Source organism: Neolamprologus multifasciatus, chromosome 4 (assembly GCF_963576455.1).
Source record: "Neolamprologus multifasciatus chromosome 4, fNeoMul1.2, whole genome shotgun sequence".
Taxonomy (NCBI): domain Eukaryota; kingdom Metazoa; phylum Chordata; class Actinopteri; order Cichliformes; family Cichlidae; genus Neolamprologus; species Neolamprologus multifasciatus.
The window spans coordinates 18624440-18642189 of NC_140442.1; the positions used below are offsets into that span (position 1 = coordinate 18624440).

The 17750-nt window shown below is 37.2% G+C and overlaps 1 protein-coding gene and 1 long non-coding RNA gene across 8 annotated transcripts in view; one reads left to right on the forward strand and one right to left on the reverse strand.

Moving 5' to 3' along the window:
* Nucleotides 1–17750, reverse strand: part of LOC146520260 (uncharacterized) — a 160044-nt gene that overhangs the window by 57269 nt on the left and 85025 nt on the right. Inside the window, exons 1-2 of one of the 7 annotated variants that reach the window (XM_085157708.1) lie at nucleotides 16556–16627; nucleotides 16151–16459 (exon numbers count right to left, since the gene is read on the reverse strand). The exons of the other annotated variants lie outside the window; for them this stretch is intronic. Of the exons in view, the coding sequence (XP_085013834.1) occupies nucleotides 16151–16459; nucleotides 16556–16592 (346 nt within the window). The 5' untranslated portion in view covers nucleotides 16593–16627. Of the gene's footprint in view, nucleotides 1–16150; nucleotides 16460–16555; nucleotides 16628–17750 lie in introns of those variants that run through there. 7 annotated transcript variants of the gene reach the window in all.
* LOC146520263 (uncharacterized) lies at nucleotides 10868–15466 on the forward strand. Its single transcript, XR_014873819.1, has 3 exons — nucleotides 10868–13311; nucleotides 13414–13568; nucleotides 14048–15466. It is a non-coding gene; the product is annotated as an uncharacterized LOC146520263 (long non-coding RNA).

The following is a 17750-nucleotide window of genomic DNA, read 5'->3' on the forward strand; positions in this document are numbered from 1 at the left end:
TTTCTTAAGGTACTTAATTTCCAACATTTGTAATTGAGCTAATGAAAAGCGGTTCTTCAAAGGATTTTGTAATTCTGGCCCTTGTCATGCACTTTAACACTATACAAGTCATGCTACAGTGCAACAGGCATACACATCCAATAAACCTAATTATTGTGGGGCCTGTTGTTTTGTTTTCACAGTAAGGTCTGATAAAATATAGACTTTCTAATCCTATTTTTTTCCCCATACATAGTAATATTAATATAGTTAGCTTTCTCAAGAATTTAACTGAAAACATTTTTGGTACTTTGATTTCAAGTGTTGTTCCTTTGAGAAATGACAGAGCAACATCTTGAAAGGCTTTCTATGTTTATTACATTCAGAACTCAGGACATGCTCTCTTTAAATTTTAAGGTGCCAAATGTCTTCACTGAATTATCCAGGGAACTGTTGTTGAAAGTAAAATAGTATATACATATCTATCTATCTATCTATCGATCGATCGATCGATCGATCGATCTCTCTCTGAACAGAATCAACTTTTGGAGAATACAAAAATATAGTTTTACATGAATAGTGTTCATTCACTTTTTCTTTGAAAGTGCTGCTCCAGTCCCACAAACCAATTAGATGATATAATCAAATTGCTGAATCACAACCAAAATAGATATCAACTCTAATGACCTTAAACTGTTTATTAACTTAAATATTCAATCAGTTAGACACATCATAAAATTGGATGAGGTACAGTATTTCTTTATGTTTTTGTATGGTTATACATCACAGTGCCCCCCAGCCAGTGTATCACAGTGACAAACAATAATACAAAAACCCTGTATTGTAAGGGAACCTATACTGGCATTAGAGGGAAGAATGAAATGTATATTCTGTCATTTGAAAAATTGTAAAATGACTTTAAAATTATAATCTTTACTCTATGTATTTGTTAATTCTGACTGTATACCAAATGAACACCTCACTTATATATTATTAAAGTATATTTCTAATTTTTAATTTCATTTAATTTGAGTATTTCTTAAATATATTTAGAAAATACTAAAAAATACCTATATTATATATTCCATGTACAGTTTTTTAAAACAAGTAATACAATGTGGATTCTTACTATCAGTGATAACAGCGACATCTGCTGTGCTTTCTGTGCAGCTCTGTGGCTTTCTGTGTCACTGTAGAGCTAGAGTCAGCCTGTTTACGTGCAGATATATCTGGTTATTGTCTCTGTAGGCGGTGAAGTGAATCTGGATGGATGTGAAATAGTATTTACGTCTTCTGCTTTGGACAGAAATGAAGGCAACTCACTTCTGTGCTTCTTCTTCAGCTTTTTGGATCCAGCTGTACCGACAGAACCAGCCTCAATATGTCCAGGTCAGTTTGTGGGCTTGTCCAGGCCTTTTTAGCATTGGTTCAGACTCAGAGTCTGACTGCAATCTCCTGGAAGAAAACCAGAGTGATAAGAAAAGCCAAACATAAACCTAAGTAATTTATAAGTACAGAAAATGTAGAACTGTCTGTGGCGTGAATAAGGCACAGCGGGACCACAGATCCGTGTTTTGAGCCATTTATTTACACTGGCTGCAGCTCCCAAGGTGCCAGCCGCACATCACACCACCACAACAACCCACCAACTAGTGATGTGTCGGTCGCAAACGAAACGGCTCATAGAGCCAAGTCTTTGAAATGAACGATGCGAGCCGGCTCCTTATTGGGAGCTGTGGTTTTCTTTTCTCTCTTTCTCTCACCCTCTCTCTCGCACTTTTTTTCTGCTTCACTCCGCACTCGAGCCTTGTGCTCGCGCTGGGGAGAGGGGCGGTAGTTACACTCGCAGTAGCACAGGAACAGAGTGGAGGGAACGAGAGAGAGCCAGGGACAACAACGTCACATTAGAAAGGTATAGTAATCATCCACAACTATTTTCAGTTGCGGATCATAAAGGATTCAGAAAGTTTATTCATGCAGGCCCATATGACAGAGAATATTCATGTTGTTTTTGTTTTCATATTTTAATTTATATTTAATTGTGTTGTGGTTTGCAGTGTTTTGTGTTGTTTTACTTTAAATTTGTTTAACCCTTTAAGACCTACCATAGAACCAAGTCCGCCAGAGCTTATATTATATTTTTACATGCTGTAGTGCCATTTTTCGGAGCATTTCAAGTTGCTATACATCAATACAACCATTGAAGCCTAAATTTTAATAATATGTATGCATTAAGTGCATAGTAATTACATAAATTGCAAAAAAGTGCAATAAACTACAAAAAAATTGAAAATCATTTTTGTTTTTTTTAACATATATTTCTAGTTAGAGAAATTTAAGAGGCTTATCCCTCAAAACTGTAAATACAAAAAAGTTGCACAAAATAGTTTCCCACCACAGGAAATTTATTTTGAGTGTCTTCATAGTTTTATTTTTGAAATACACCAATTTTTATACACTGCAGGAAGAACGAAAATAAATATTATACTGCAAATTTGCAAAAAAGCAGCATATGCATCAAAATAAACTATTTCCAGCAGTGCAATATGAGTCCTAAGCATCCCAGAAACGACACAGAAAGTCATAAAGTCCCACATAACTTTTAAAAACACCAGTATAGGCTCGTTGAGGCCCGGACGGTAAAAAACTACATTTCCGCGAAAATGACGTCACTTCCGGTTTCGGGCAGGTCATGGCGGACATGCGATAGTTTGTGCTGATGGACGTAGGAAGTGTTATGAACAGCTGATCGGATCGGCAAAGCGTGTTTCTGGAATATTATGTTTTTGTTGCTGCAAGTGCTTTTTATGCAGTTTTTGCAAAGCTATATGTGGAAGGAAACTGTGACCGAGGACAAGCTGATGGCATAAGATGTAAGTACAACTCCTCAGGTTTCATATGCAAAAAAAATTATTGCTCTAGCTCACGTGGTTGCAGAGCTACCGGGATTTAAAAATAGTTACGCAAAACAGAGCGTGCCCGCTCCGACCGGTTTTAAAGGGTTAAAAGGAAAAAGCTTAAAATGTAAATAGTTAAATGTTGAAATGTAAATAGTTGGTTTTTGTATTATATGATTTATTTATTACATTTTAAGTGGAGTGAATAAATAAAAGTATATTTACGGTGGCCCCTAGAGACAAAGCACATACAAACCCCAGAACACGTAAAAACTCCAAAACACAACAGAAGTGCTCCAGGGTGCTAGGGGCAGCGTTGAGCTTTTGTTACCTAGTGGCTACACAAGCCAGGAAGTACCAACGACCGGATTTGGTGTGTGGTAGTAACAGGTAAATGAACATTTTTTTTAAATTATTTGAATATATATGAGTGCTTGTGTATAAATACACAAACAATACACATATGCTTTCAATTGTGTAATTTAAGTGATCTAGGTAGCTCTGTTTTTGAAGTTCAGTTAACGCTAGAAATGTGTTTTGGAGTTTGTACGTGCTTTGTCTCTAGTGGCCACCGTATATATTTATGTATAAACATTAGGGCTGCCACGAGTAGTCGACTAGTCACGATTATGTCGACTATCAAAATCGTCGACGATTAATTTAATAGTCGATGCGTCGTTTGAAGCTTTGTAAGATCACAAAAGACGCAGGAATAAGTAGTAGGATTTAAGAGTGTAATAACGGACTGAAACAGAAGATGGCAGCACTGCATGTACAAGGATGCCAGCTGCCGTTAAACCCCGAAGAAGAAGCTGTGTCCCATAATTCATAGCGCGGCCCAGAACAGTTGTCAACAATGGAAGCAGCTAGTTAGTTTTAATATTACTCTTATTATTCTTTTTGGGTCGCAAAATAAACGTTGAACATATTTTCAGGCGAGAATGTAACTGTGTAAACCTCAAATATCTGCTCAGTTTATCAAGACACCACATATTTTCAAAAGTGGTCCGACGTTTTTGGAGACGTCTGTTACCCACTAGCTCGATAGCTAGCCGGGGGCAAGGCTCACTAGAGCTGATGAGAACACCAGACTCCCGGCAAATCGTTTTCAAACCCACCGTCGTCTTTCGCTACTCAGGTTAAACATGATATATGAGTCACTTAGATAACTTAAAATGTTATTGTTTGGCTTTTTTCAGTATTTTATTTGTTCCTGAGTAAATCGGTTTGGCTGAGATTAAAGTTATAGTTTTTACACAGCTGAATAAAAGTCAAGTAGACAACTGATTATCAGAAGTGTGAGATGCTCGAGAATATACTCCGGTTATATTTTAGATAGCAATGAGTTTATTAAACTTCACCGAAACAATCTGCAAATTTCATTAAAATTTAATAAACTATCATCTTGTCTTTATTTTTAGTTAGCACATACCTGAAACACTTAAAGCTGTAAGCTAATGATAGTTATATAAGAGCAGATGCTGCTGATAGTTTTACATCCAATGGATGCATGATCTGATTAGTCGACTAATCGCAAAAATAATCGGTGACTAGTCGACTATCAAAATAATCGTTTGTGGCAGCCCTAATAAACATATATAAATAAAACCACTTTTTTTTTTACTATTCCTTTTGTGTATAATTTTATATTGTTGTTAATAATAAATAAATTAAAGCAACAAAATAACCTGAAGAGCCTGTTGGGAGCTGAAGGAGTCGGCTCTTTTTAGTGAGTTGAGCCAAAAGAGCCGGTTCTCTAAAATGAGCCGGAAATCCCATCACTACCACCAACCCATGAGTCCCCGTGTTTTAACAGCCGGGCATGATCGCGGATGCCGTGCAGATGTGTCCGCACGGCATCACAGACATCACACTGTCATAGTCTCCAGGAATCATTAATGACAGGAGAAGTAATGGTAAATGGCCTGTATTTGTATAGCGCTTTACTAGTCCCTAAGGACCCATGACAACATGTTACCTATGAGTTAAATTAATACTAAAAAGTTGTGGTCTGTCTAGTTTGGTTGTCTTCAGATAAATATTTGCATTCACTATTCTGAAACGTGTTCAAATAAAACATTAATTTAAGTGTTCTCTCCTAATTAGTAGTTTACATACAGAAAATATTGCATTTACTATATAAAATATAGGGCTACATAATTATTCTACACAATTACAAAAGCTGAAATTTAAATATCAGTTTTATTATCAACATTTGATAGAAAATGTTAATGAGCTATGCTAAAGATTGTATTTTCCTTAGATTTTTGCCCGAATGTATATCTCAGTGACAAACCATATTACAAAAAAATTATTAAATGATATAAAACAAAACGAAACAAACACTGTCTCCTGTACTTGAATCTAGAGACACCTATATTGGAAACTGAGTTGATTGTAAATCAGACTTAATATCATTAAATTAATAAAAACTGTAAAAAGCAAAAGGTCAAATCAATGTTCATTTATAATTTGATTAATCATGTTTTTTGCCAAACACAAGTCCATTTTGCCAGCCAGGTCCAGGTCAGGAAATTAGATTTTTATTATTAGGAACATTCTGATTTAGAGATTTTTAAAGCAAGCTAGTATGAAGTGACCAAAGTTCTTACCATAAAGATAATAGTAATATCTTCAGTGGCTTCATGGCCCATGTTGTCATGATTCAGGACAGATAGTGAGCAATATTTAATATTTAATGCCTCATCATCATGACATTCTCCCAGCCTTTTCTTTCTTTTTCTTTCTTTTCTTTAAGTAAGTGTCAGGGTTCCTGGGTCGTTGACCCAGTGCTTTCAGTTTTGTTCATGTTCAGTTTATTTTGCCACTTCCATGTTCTCACTTCCTGCTTTTCCTGTGTCAGCTCGTCTCGTGTCATTAGCCAGATTATGTTCAGCTGTGTACTCACCAGTCTCTCATTATCATCCTCATCAGTCTGTGTATTTAAGTCTTCTGTTTCTACTCGTTCACTGTTGTGTCATTGATGTTATGTTGTCGTTCCCGTTAGTGCTCAGTTATTCAGCCAGCCACTCAGTCTTTCAGTCAGCTAGTCAGTTCTGCCGTTCCTGCTTTGTTCATTCACCCGCTCCAATAAATCCTCATCATTTCTGCACCGCGAGTCCTGCGTTTGGGTCATCTCTTCCACGCCTCCACACACAACCCCTGACAGTACAAGGCTCGCAAAATTTCAAAATCTCTGGTAGCCCTTCGGGCAGGCATTCTTCGGTTTTTGGTAGCCCAAAATAAATTTAAGTAGCCCGAATAAAAAAGAAAGCAAATTTTTTATGTTTTGTTTCCATTACAATATTATACATTAAAGTATAATATTGTAATGGAAACAAAAATTAATCAAAAAAATTGTTAAAATACAAATCACAACAACTGTATAAAAATTACAATCATCAACTCAAATACTTGGTTCAAATTGAACAGAAATTTCTATGAACTTGTAAGAACTGTGTAGAACATGAATCAGTCTGTGTCAGATCCTGAATCTGAAATTTCCACTGAAGTCACGGGTAAGAAGTAAGTGGAACCAAGATCTAGGCTATTTGCTTTTTGAAGTTTGCAAAGACTGCTAAATTTGGCCAGTGGTAGTTCACTCTTTGCAATATAGCACGCTGTTCTAAACAGCTTTTTCAGGAGTTCTTGTTGTGCTTGGTTTATTTTTAGTATTTTTTTGCAATTGCTGTTTGTTCTGGGAAAGATACTGCAGACTGGGCAATAATGCATTTCTTGCATTTCTCATGGGTTCTGATGGGGTCTTTCTTAAAATTACTAGTTCCAGTAACAAAGGCGCTTGTCGACTCAGAAATCAAATCAAATTCACAACACACCTGGCAGAACATCATGTTATTTAGCTCGTCATATTCCAGCCACAGAAATTCTTTTGTCCATGAAACCAAAACGTTGCGCTTTCTTTTTGCCTCATAGTCTGATTTGTCCTACCACAAAAACTTTTCCGTTTTGTCGTAGGCTTTTCTTTGGCTGCCCCTTCTTCACCCTGACCTGTCTTATTTGGCTGAGCAGAACTAAAATACCAGCGTAAATCCTGCTGCTTTTACACACATACTTACATAACGGTCAGCGAACATTTGCACACTCAACCGATCACATGTTTAAGCTTGCTGCGAGAGATTTCACTTGTCGCGTTTGAATAGTAAGCTAATGAGTGATAAGACGATGTCAGAGGAATTGGTGCGCAATTAATCGTCACTCACCAATCAGTGCTGCTGCTCTCTACACACCTTTCGCGCAATCGCAAAATGAAAGTGAAAGCAAAACACAAGCGCAAATTCAAATGCGATTTCAATATGTCACATATTGACAGTGGCTCATCGATGCCAATGACATAATTACTCAGCTACATTGGCGAAAGAATGCAAAAGCATAGACATATATTTTCCTTCCTATGATAGCCCGACGGGCAGGGCTGAGTTAGATTTTGGTAGCCCGACTGGAGAAATCGCTAGCCCCGGGACGTCGGGCTAGCGATTTTGCGAGCCCTGCAGTAAGTCATGTTTACAGTGAGTAAGTCTGACTGTAGGGCTTCCACGATTAGTCGACTAGTCACGATTACGTCGACTATCAAAATCGTCGACGACTGATTTAATAGTCGATGCGTCGTTTGAAGCTTTGTAAGATCACAAAAGACGCAGGAATAAGTAGTAGGATTTAAGAGTGTAATAACGGACTGAAACAGAAGATGGCAGCACTGCATGTACAAGGATGCTAGCTGCCGTTAAACCCCGAAGAAGAAGAAGCTGTGTCCCAGAATTCATAGTGCAGCCCAGCTCAGTTTCCAACAATGGCGGCAGCTAGTTAGTTTTAAAATTACTCTTATTATTCTTTCTGGGTCACAAAATAAACGTTTAACATATTTTCAGGCGAGAGTGTAACTGTGTAAACCTCAAATATCTGCTCAGTTTATCAAGACACCACATATTTTCAAAAGCGCTCTGACGTTTTCAGAGACGTCTGTTACCCACTAGCTCGATAGCTAGCCGGGGGCAAGGCTCACTAGAGCCCGTAAGAACACCGGACTCCCGGCAAATCATTTTCAAACCCACCGTCGTCTTTCGCTACTCAGGTTAAACATGATATATAAGTCACTTAGATAACTTAAAAATGTTATTTTTTTGGCCTTTTTTTGTATTTTATTTGTTCCTGAGTAAATCGGTTTGGCTGAGATTAAAGTTATAGTTTTTACACAGCTGAATAAACGTCAAGCAGACAACTGATTATCAGAAGTGTGAGATGCTCGAGAATATACTCCGGTGTCCCGTTATATTTTAGATAGCAATGAGTTTATTAAACTTCACCGAAACAATCGGTAAATTTCATTAAAATTTAATAAACTATCATCGTCTTTATTTTTAGTTAGCACATACCTTAAACACTTAAAGCTGTAAGCTAATGATAGTTATATAAGAGCAGATGCATGCTGGTGCAATAAGCTGTATGTTTGACGTCCAATGGATGCATGATCTGATTAGTCGACTAATCGCAAAAATAATCGGTGACTAGTCGACTATCAAAATAATCCTTTGTGGCAGCCCTGTTTGACTGTAAGTCTGACTTTGCCCCCCAAAAAAGGTATGTACAATACGAAGGAGAACAATGCCGGTCCATACAAAGACAGACTTGATGAAAAGGCAAAGAAAAGATACGAGTGGAGTGAAAGGGTTAGACCCTTATGAGCACACAGAGTGGACAAAAGACATTAGCGTGCTGCCCAACTTTCACCACGCTCATATTTATAATTATACGGTTCTTGGAGTGAGTGCATACACTCATGAAGTTTTTAGTAACTTCAGGTCACTGCAACAAGCCCAGGTACAGTTTACCGACGGGTGGGTACAGGACCTTGAAATGCACCGTGTAGAACGAAAGACCATCGCACGAACAAGGGTAAGTTTACCAGTCTCACAAATCGTCTTCATAAATACACATTCGTTGACCGTTTATTAATAGGACCTTTGAGCTCAACGGTAATTAATTAGTAGTGGAAATAATTTCTGGTACGCATTACAGAAATGTAGCAGTGACAATAATATTGTATGCTGTAATTGTATTGGACAATTAGTGATACAAAAAAACAGTTTTATCCTGTGAATAAAAGTATATGTTTTTGTCAATGTACCATGGTAATAACAGAAGCGAAACACAATATTCTGTCAGGACAATTCACTATTTATGCACAATAAACAAAGGAGCATAGCGCGACAATTTGTGTTCAGCACCAGACTTGCTTGTAACGTATATCACCAATTATGTCATGAAAAATGACATATTAACTACTACAAAACACTTACCTTTGTGGAAATGCTTGGAGCAGACTAACCTGTGAGCTGGAGTGTTCTGGGATGTTATATTTGGTTTTCAAATGGCTGCAATCCAGGCCATCCATCGGCTCTTTGTTACTTCGGAAACATGGCTTGAACAATTTCTCTTCAACAACGTAATCCGATAACAACCGATCTCTTTACCCGTTGGCTTCCCGTGGCTGTCATGCGACCGGCTATTGCAGTTAATAATACAACAGCTTCTTGCCATTTTTTGTTTCTTTTTATCGCTGTGTAACTGATTTAAATTGAAAGCCTGCGTGTGCTAGTACCGCTTGCCACTCGTTCCCAGAATCCTTTGCGGTTTTACCCATGAATGACGTCACATTTTCAATCTCTATTGCCTCACCAGTAATTGCTACCAATAATAACACTGATCATAGCCAAATGCAAAACTAGTAGAAAAAAAAAAACAATCAGAAAAGATGAGGAGGGAAAGGATGGGTGTTCTCCACCTGTAAAACCATTCATGTTTTGCTGGTTGTCTCATGTTTGCCCTTTGCTCCACCTGTTTTTAATTTCATTAACTCCAAAGCAGCTGAAACTGATTAACACCCCCTTCTGCTTAACTTAATGTTATTATTTATTTTACTCTTTTTGTGTACAGCACTTTGTGACTTTGTTCCAACAATTTTTTGAGCAGTGTATATGTGAAAATATAAGACTGAAGCCAGCTCAGGTGTCACCTATGTCTACCATACCAGACATACCCAAGCTGTACAAGGATTGAACACGGGAAGATTAAAAAATAATGTACCAAGGGCTGAGAGAAGAGCTCAGGGAGATGTGGAGGGTGAAGGCAACAGTGGTCCCTGCACTTAAAGCAGTAAACTTCTAACTGGTGAGTGACATCTGAGATCTTTGACCAGAAGTGTGCAGTCCTAGGACCAGGAAAGATACTGCACAAGCTCCCAGGGCTCTAGTGGAGGACCCGGACTTGAAAGATAAAGACAGCCCGCAGGGCGAGTGGGGAATTTTTAAGAAATCTGTAATCACATATCTGTTAGCTTCTGGGGTGTTTGGTGGCTAATCTATGTTTTACATCACGTCCACTTTCAATCTCATTGCTTTCTCTCCAATGTTAATGTTAATATGATTGTTGGGGTTTTCTCTGTTGTCTAAGGAGCTTGGAAACAAAAAGTGTCTGGACTTCTTTAAGTTGCTTGAAGATGTTTCACTTCCCATCTGAGAAGTTTCTTCTCAGAGGAAAAGCTTCTCGGATGAGAGGACCTCTGTGAAAAGCCTTTTTATAGCCCTGTGAACGTCTTTTCATCATCAAACTTAAACTCATTTTATACTGCTAGGCTCCGTATAGGCTCTGTAGTCTTTGTGTATGTTTCCAGAGGATGGAGGAAAGGTTTTCTATACACTGTAAAAAATAACATAATATCAAAATATTTTACTTTGTATTTTACAGTTTTGTACTGTTTTTCTACAATATCATTAAATTTACATAAATAGAATGTGATTTTACATGTCAAATGTAAAATAACATAAAATCACTGTAAATGTAATAAAACATAATTTTCTTGTTTTTTAAATATATATTTTTTCTGTACATATGGATAGTTAGATTTTTAAAATACATTCACAAATGTATCATACTTTCACAAATATTTGTCCGTTATTTGAAAGATTGAACTGTTAAATTCAAATGTAAAACTATGGAAAAATATATAAAATGATCTAAAAATCAATGAGAACAATTAATAATTAAAGGAGTATTTGAATGATAATTTTGCTGAAAATGTCATCTAGCTGTGTTTCAATAATTCAGAGGTAAAAAGTGAAAATATAATTAATAGGAATAAACACTAAAAAAACATATAAAACATTGCACGGCCACACTGTGCTAATGATATATTTTAAAAAATAAATGTAGAGGTAGGAATTGCAATTAATATAAATCTCAAAGTATTCACAACATTCCTGAACAGAAATAGGCCTCTGCACCTGGGGTGAGAGGGTGCGGTCATTAAAACAATGTGACATGCCATTGGATGTTGGGACACATAACAACATGAGGAATTTGAACTAACAACCACAAGGTCGCGCATATGGCTGTGGAAACCGCGGTGGAAGAGAGAGGTTGGTGAAAGATCATCCATGCAGTGCTGCAAGGCAAGTATATCAAACTCAGCTTAGTAGAATTAACTTGCCATTGCTTGACCACTATGGCTCGTAGTTTACTGAGACGGTAAAAGGCATGGAATCCCTAGCTATGAAGGCGAAGCACGTCGTCTGTCAGTATAAGGTGTAGTTAGACCAGCCGCTAGCTTGCTGGCTAGCAGAGTTGTTGTTTGCTAATTTGTTAGCTGCCAGCTTTCTGTGACCGTGTAAACACAGCAGTTGCAACGCGGATAGTTTCTACACTGCTAATACCCGTTAGGGGGTCCGCGACGACAGCTGCCACTGATGCATTTGTCTCAATGTGAAATTAAGTATGCAACTTAAGACCTAATAGCGAGCTGTTCCACTCTAGCAACACACCTGCACTCCTGTAGAGAGCTCATGCGCACCAAGATGAGCTGCATGATAAAGTGAGGGAAATAGAAGTAGCCCACTGTGCTAGCTTAGCCCTGTAAAATGTAATGGACATGTAAAGGATACGCCAAGTATTTTCTTTTATTTTGTGGAGATGAAGTAGACTAAAGCAGCTGAGGTGAATTATTTGACTATAAACGTACATTGCAGATGTAACCCCCCCTCAGTCTCTATGTCCGGTGCTGTATGAGTAAAACTCTTGAGATGGGTAGAGCTCAGGCGTGGTTTATTCCCCTTTTGTGGGTTTCTGCAATAACATGGGACATGATTAACCATGGGTTTCCAGCAACAGGATTCCACCCAAACACAGCAAAAGCTTCATTGCTGCTAACTGATAAACAAATGATGGTATAGTGGAACTCTCAGTTTTCTTAAAATAAATAAAAAACAAATATTGATTGAAAAATAAAATGGCAACAAAACTTATTACGGAAAATGAAATAAAAATATTACTGCATTGTGGTTTAGGTAAAAAAAAGAGAAATTAATTCACTTAAATGCACATTCATGTGAATATAAATAAACTTCCAGACCAAAGCCAAAATTTCCTTTCATGTACAATAGTAAATGGCACAATGCTGCCATCTACTGGGCAAAACTTAATAAGCAGTATTTCTTAAACAGAATTAGCCTGCAGCTCAACCAAATACATGTTTCAAAATACACATACCTGCAATAACATGGGACATGAATAACCATGGGTTTCCAGCAACAGGATTCCGCCCAAACTATCAAGAGAAGTTTCAAATTATTAGACGCTACAGTCTCCTCTAGCTGTTAGCCGCTAGCTCCGCGTGTCCATTTTTCCTACTGTCTAACCCATTAATTGCAAAACAAGATCATAAAACTGAAATCTACTCAGATGCTACTGTATGGGCAGTTCATGCTGTTAATGTACTGTCATGTTAACCTCAATGAGGATTTTCAAATATGTTTTAAACTCATGTTCAGTCAGGGCGGACTGAGGAAGAACTTACCACAACAAAAGCTTCATTGCTACTAACGGATAAGCTTAGGGAAAACCCGTTTACCAGTAGCAGACTTCCGCTGTGGGTTTTCAGAATAAAAGTTTCAAAATAAGCCCATGGTTGCGATCCCAAGTTTAACAGGAATTTAACAACAACAAAACCATATTCATTCTTTTACATCGTTACACAGACATGTATTTGGATTTTGGCAGGTTTCATGATTTATAAGGTTTTTTTTCTTCCTCTGCAGATTAGTTGCATGAGTTCTCAAATTTATTCAGTAAGCTGTAAAGGTTAGTGTTGTGCTGCATTTAAAGATGTCAAAAGATTACGCCTGTCGCAGTTGTGGTGCTTTAATGTTGTGGTGCTTTTGACCCATGGTCAAAATTTTAGTTCATATGAACAGTTAAGCAAGTGGAAGATGAAATAATTTCCAAATGGCATAAAGTTACAGATGGCATTTAATTTTAAATAAAATCATTTTCATATTTTTTTTTTTTTAAAACAGAAAAGGAAAGTGCCCACAGCAAAAGTTTGGACACCTTGCAGTTGACTGGGGGCCCCAAACTGCATGCCAGTGTATGTAACTGATATACATCAGTTGTAACATTGCAGTTACTTGTTTGAGTCATGTGTGGACTTGTTTTTTGTCCCCTTGTCTCTTGTTCATGTACACAACAGGAAACCGAGGACTTCATGTTATCTGTGGACCAGGCCATTGTGAATGGCCATATCACTATCTAAAGCGGCGCACTTATCCTGATGTTTGGCTCTTACTACTGCATCAACATTTCTTATCCAGTAGGCCAGGCAGCACCCTTGGAATTCTTGCAACGGTAAGGCGGCACCAGTCAATTTTATGCATTGAGACATAAGAATGATGATACAGTGAAGTAAAGTTATGCAATCCAAATCAAATCATCAGATCTCCTTTCATTTGCAGCTAAAACGCATAAGACTGAGCAATGCTTGAGTGTTGAGATTATTTTTAGATTGATAAATCAACAAATAATTAATATTTGCCTTTCAATTGGCTGTCTCTGAAATATCCTTGATTCATGCTCATGTCAAGTTATAGAAAGAGACCTTTGAGTAGTAGATGTTCACAGATGTTTCACTACCCTGAAACAGCATTTGCAATAGACTCAAAGGTTAACCAAACATCTTTGCATCACCTCTCTGTTCCACAATGACCTGTATGTCCAAACACGCACTCAAAAGCAAGCTCAATCTACACTTAGATTTATTGCAAATGTAAAAAACATATAGTCCAGTCCTCAGTTTCTTAATGAAGTTGTTGTTTGTCATTCAACAGATGCCTTAAGATAAACCCAAAGTGGAGCGGAACACGTCTAAGAAAAACCTTGCTGTCAGTCCAAACGTTCTGACATTGATCACCAAAATTGCGGACTATGAGTGGAGAACATAAAAAGTTATTATTTTTATCCTGAGGATAACATAATCTGCTGTTCAGTAGCACTGGTCTCTGGTTCATGGTCAATGTCAACAGCATGGGTGGCCCGCTTGATACAGGAAAAGTGAAATATAGGCTGAAAATACATTTTTCAAAAAAAATGCCTCTCTGTGCAAAATGGGTTTAAAAACATAAACAGCTGTGGGATACTGTTTGTCTGTGATTTAGACAGGGGGAACAAATCGTGGCAGGATCAGCCTGATATTATTTGTATCCCACTGTAACTTTACTGTATAAAGAGCTAACATCTCCAAAATGTCAGGAGTAGTTAGTTATTACAACAAGTGTTTGTGAACTAAAAATCACAAATGTGGGATACTGTTTGTCCGTGATTTGAAGAGCCCAGCGGTGCTCCAGACGAAGGGAAAACCAATTTTGCAGGGGAGACCTACCTTGGCACTTGTGCAGGTGAAACCAAAGGGAAGATATGCTTCACCATATTTTCTAGTCTTTGGCTTAGGATGAAGTTGGTTTGGAAACATATTCAGCGATGCTTCATCTCCTGCTTTGCGTTTGTGTGGGCGCCCCGTGCTAGCAGTGTTGTTTTTTTGTTTTTGTTTTTTTGTTTTTTTTTCCCTTTTCATGCCGCGCCCCCCCTGCAATGGGGGCGGGCCCCACACTTTGGGAAGGTCTGTAATAGACTGACTTAACTTGTCAGTTAAGTATAATCAGCATAACAATGAGGCTTTTGTTTTACTCTAGTTGTTCTTTGCATATGATTACTTTGCAAATTTCTCCAAGGGAACGCAAATGGCCAGCAGCAGCCCTAAATGTGAGACTTTCAGAAAGCTAGAGCTACTTCTAAACCTGCAGGTTATGTGCCTCAAATATTCCCCTTTTTGTTATTCCAGATGTGGTGAGGCAGATGAACATTTGAGGTGGCAGTGTCCCCTTCTTTTGTGCTCAAATGTGCATTTGAATGGATTTTTTTTTCTATGTGCCTTTGTTATGGGTTATCTTTTTGTCAATAAAATCCATGTTAATGATTGAAACCATGTCTCATGTCTTATAAGTAAAATAAACATGTAAAAACTGCTCATACACAACATATGATCAAGAATGAACATAATCTTGATGTAATTATAATCAGGGGTTTTGTTTAATAAGGGTTCTTTGGATGTTTTGTTACAGATAAAACCAACAATCTTACATGGAGCACACTTAATTCAAACTGAAAGTCCAGTAAATATTCAGGAAATTAAATTACACTTTGTAATTGTAATTTTAAAGCCAATATCTAGTTTTTTGACATGTTTTAATAGATAAATCAAATTATTTTGTGCTGTATAATGTAGTATTACGTCAAATATAACTGAATATACAACTTTTTTACTTCAAATAATGTTATTTAACCCAACTGTTAACTATATATTTCTGTAAATTTAAGCATTATTATTCATATTGCCACATTCATTGACCTTGCTTATAGGTAATTTCATTGTTTACTCACATTAAAATGTTCCCAATTTAATGTCTAAAAGCACTTGGAAAAGGCAAAATCCCATGTAAAATTAGCGCAATAAACTCTATTTTCATTACTGAAAATAACTGTATTTTTATGAGAAAGTTATTTTCTGTTATTTTACGGTAGTATTTTGGCGCCCCAGCTGCCGGAATATTACTGTTTTTTTAAGATGTTTTTTTTTAACAGTGCAGCTTGAGAGGGACAAAACCTGTGGTTTACAAAATACTGCGACAAAGTCTTCCAACGTGTGAATTTGTTAATAACTGGGAGTAAGAATAAATCACCCACAGCTGTGTGTTAAACTTAATCAAATGCATATACTTGGGAGTTGTGTGTTAAGGAAGAAGTGAGCAATGAGTGTTAATTCATGTCACTTTTTGTTTTCATTTCATTGTTAATATTCTAATTTACACCATGTTTGTTGTGCATGTTTGTGAGTATTTGTGCAGGTCTCTTGGTGTTTTGGATCACTATGTTACTAATACGCACACAGTAATAAACAGCTGTGTCCTCGGTCTGCAGATTCTGTCCTGTTATTGTTGCTGTTCTGGCAGAAGTGTCTCTGCTGTAGCTGAACGTGTTCTTTAAAGCATCATTTTGGCGAAGACCACTAGTTCCCCACTGATGAAAAATCCAATCCATTGCTTTACCTTCACGCTGTCTGATCCAACCTGTTCCATAGGTGTTATCAGTCATAGAATAACCAGAAACCTGGCAGGTGATGGTCAAAGACTGTCCAGGTTGCACAGACCTTGATTCTGGCTGGATGAGATCAATACTGTACACACCTGTGGAAACAGAAATTAACATTATCTCCATCATTCATGTGATAACTAAGCATTTCTAATATATTTATACGAGTGAATTCACTAAAAGCTCCTCACATGATCCAGCAGCCAGCAGCAGTATCAGAGCTAACATGACTGATGTTGAAGAGGAAATCTTTGGAGCTGATCTGTCTTCTGACTAACACGCAGACATTGCAGACATATTACTCCCTTTTAAGTAACTATCATTTGCATATTCTTGAATATATTATATTTTGATCCATTTAAGGTGTCAGCAGTATATAGATAATTTGTTTTGAATGTAATGTATTGTTGCAGTTTTCAATTTAGTAAATCTGTTATATCTAGAACAGAGTTATATTGTCTCATGCAAAGCATTTTGAGATATTTATTTATTTTCCTTAAATAACTAACTAAGTAAATAACAAATAAACGATTAAATGTCGTGAGAACAGAACCCGGGCACACACTGGACAGGCTGCCAGTCTGTCATGGGACTCACATGGTCACTTATAACCTTTAGCATGTCTTTGGATGTTAGAGGAACCTGGTAGCACTCAGCGAGAACCCTCCCAGAGATTGGTAAGGGAAAATACAAACGCCATTCAGCCTAATATTTTTCTTTATTTTTTTTAATTGTGAGCACTGGACTGGTAAGAATCCTGATAGAATCCAAGGTGGCTAATGTTGACTATATAGTACTATATGTACTGAGTTCCTTGTTAATTTGTGATTGTTTTTCCAGATCCAAGAAATATAAACAATCAAACTGTTTACGTTGATATATTGTTTGATGTGATGCTACTGGGTTTGCATCTGTTGATGGTTTGAATCACTGTGGTTACAACTAGCACATTAAAGCTACAGTTATGTCATGAGCTGTCCGTTAAATTGAAGTGAGGATACATATGTTAAACTATTTGCCCCTTCGTAATTTATTATTATTATTATTTGGTATTTGTCTTAATTACATGTTTCTGAATCTGAAGCAAATTTTTATATAAGACAAAGAAAACCCATGTAAATACAAAATCCAGTTTTTAAATGACTACTTAATTGTAACTCTCCAATGGATGTCACTTTTGCAGAGACTATTTCTCTTTGTTGAATGATGAATACGGGCCATACCTGACACAAGTTGGACGTGCAGTCTTTAGATGTTGTTCTGGGATCTTTTGTGATCTCCTGAATGAGTCATTTTTTGCTGACCACTCCTGGGAGGCTATATACAGCTTTTCTCCATTTTTGGATAATGGCTCTGAATGTGGTTCCCTGGAGTCCCAAAGCCTGA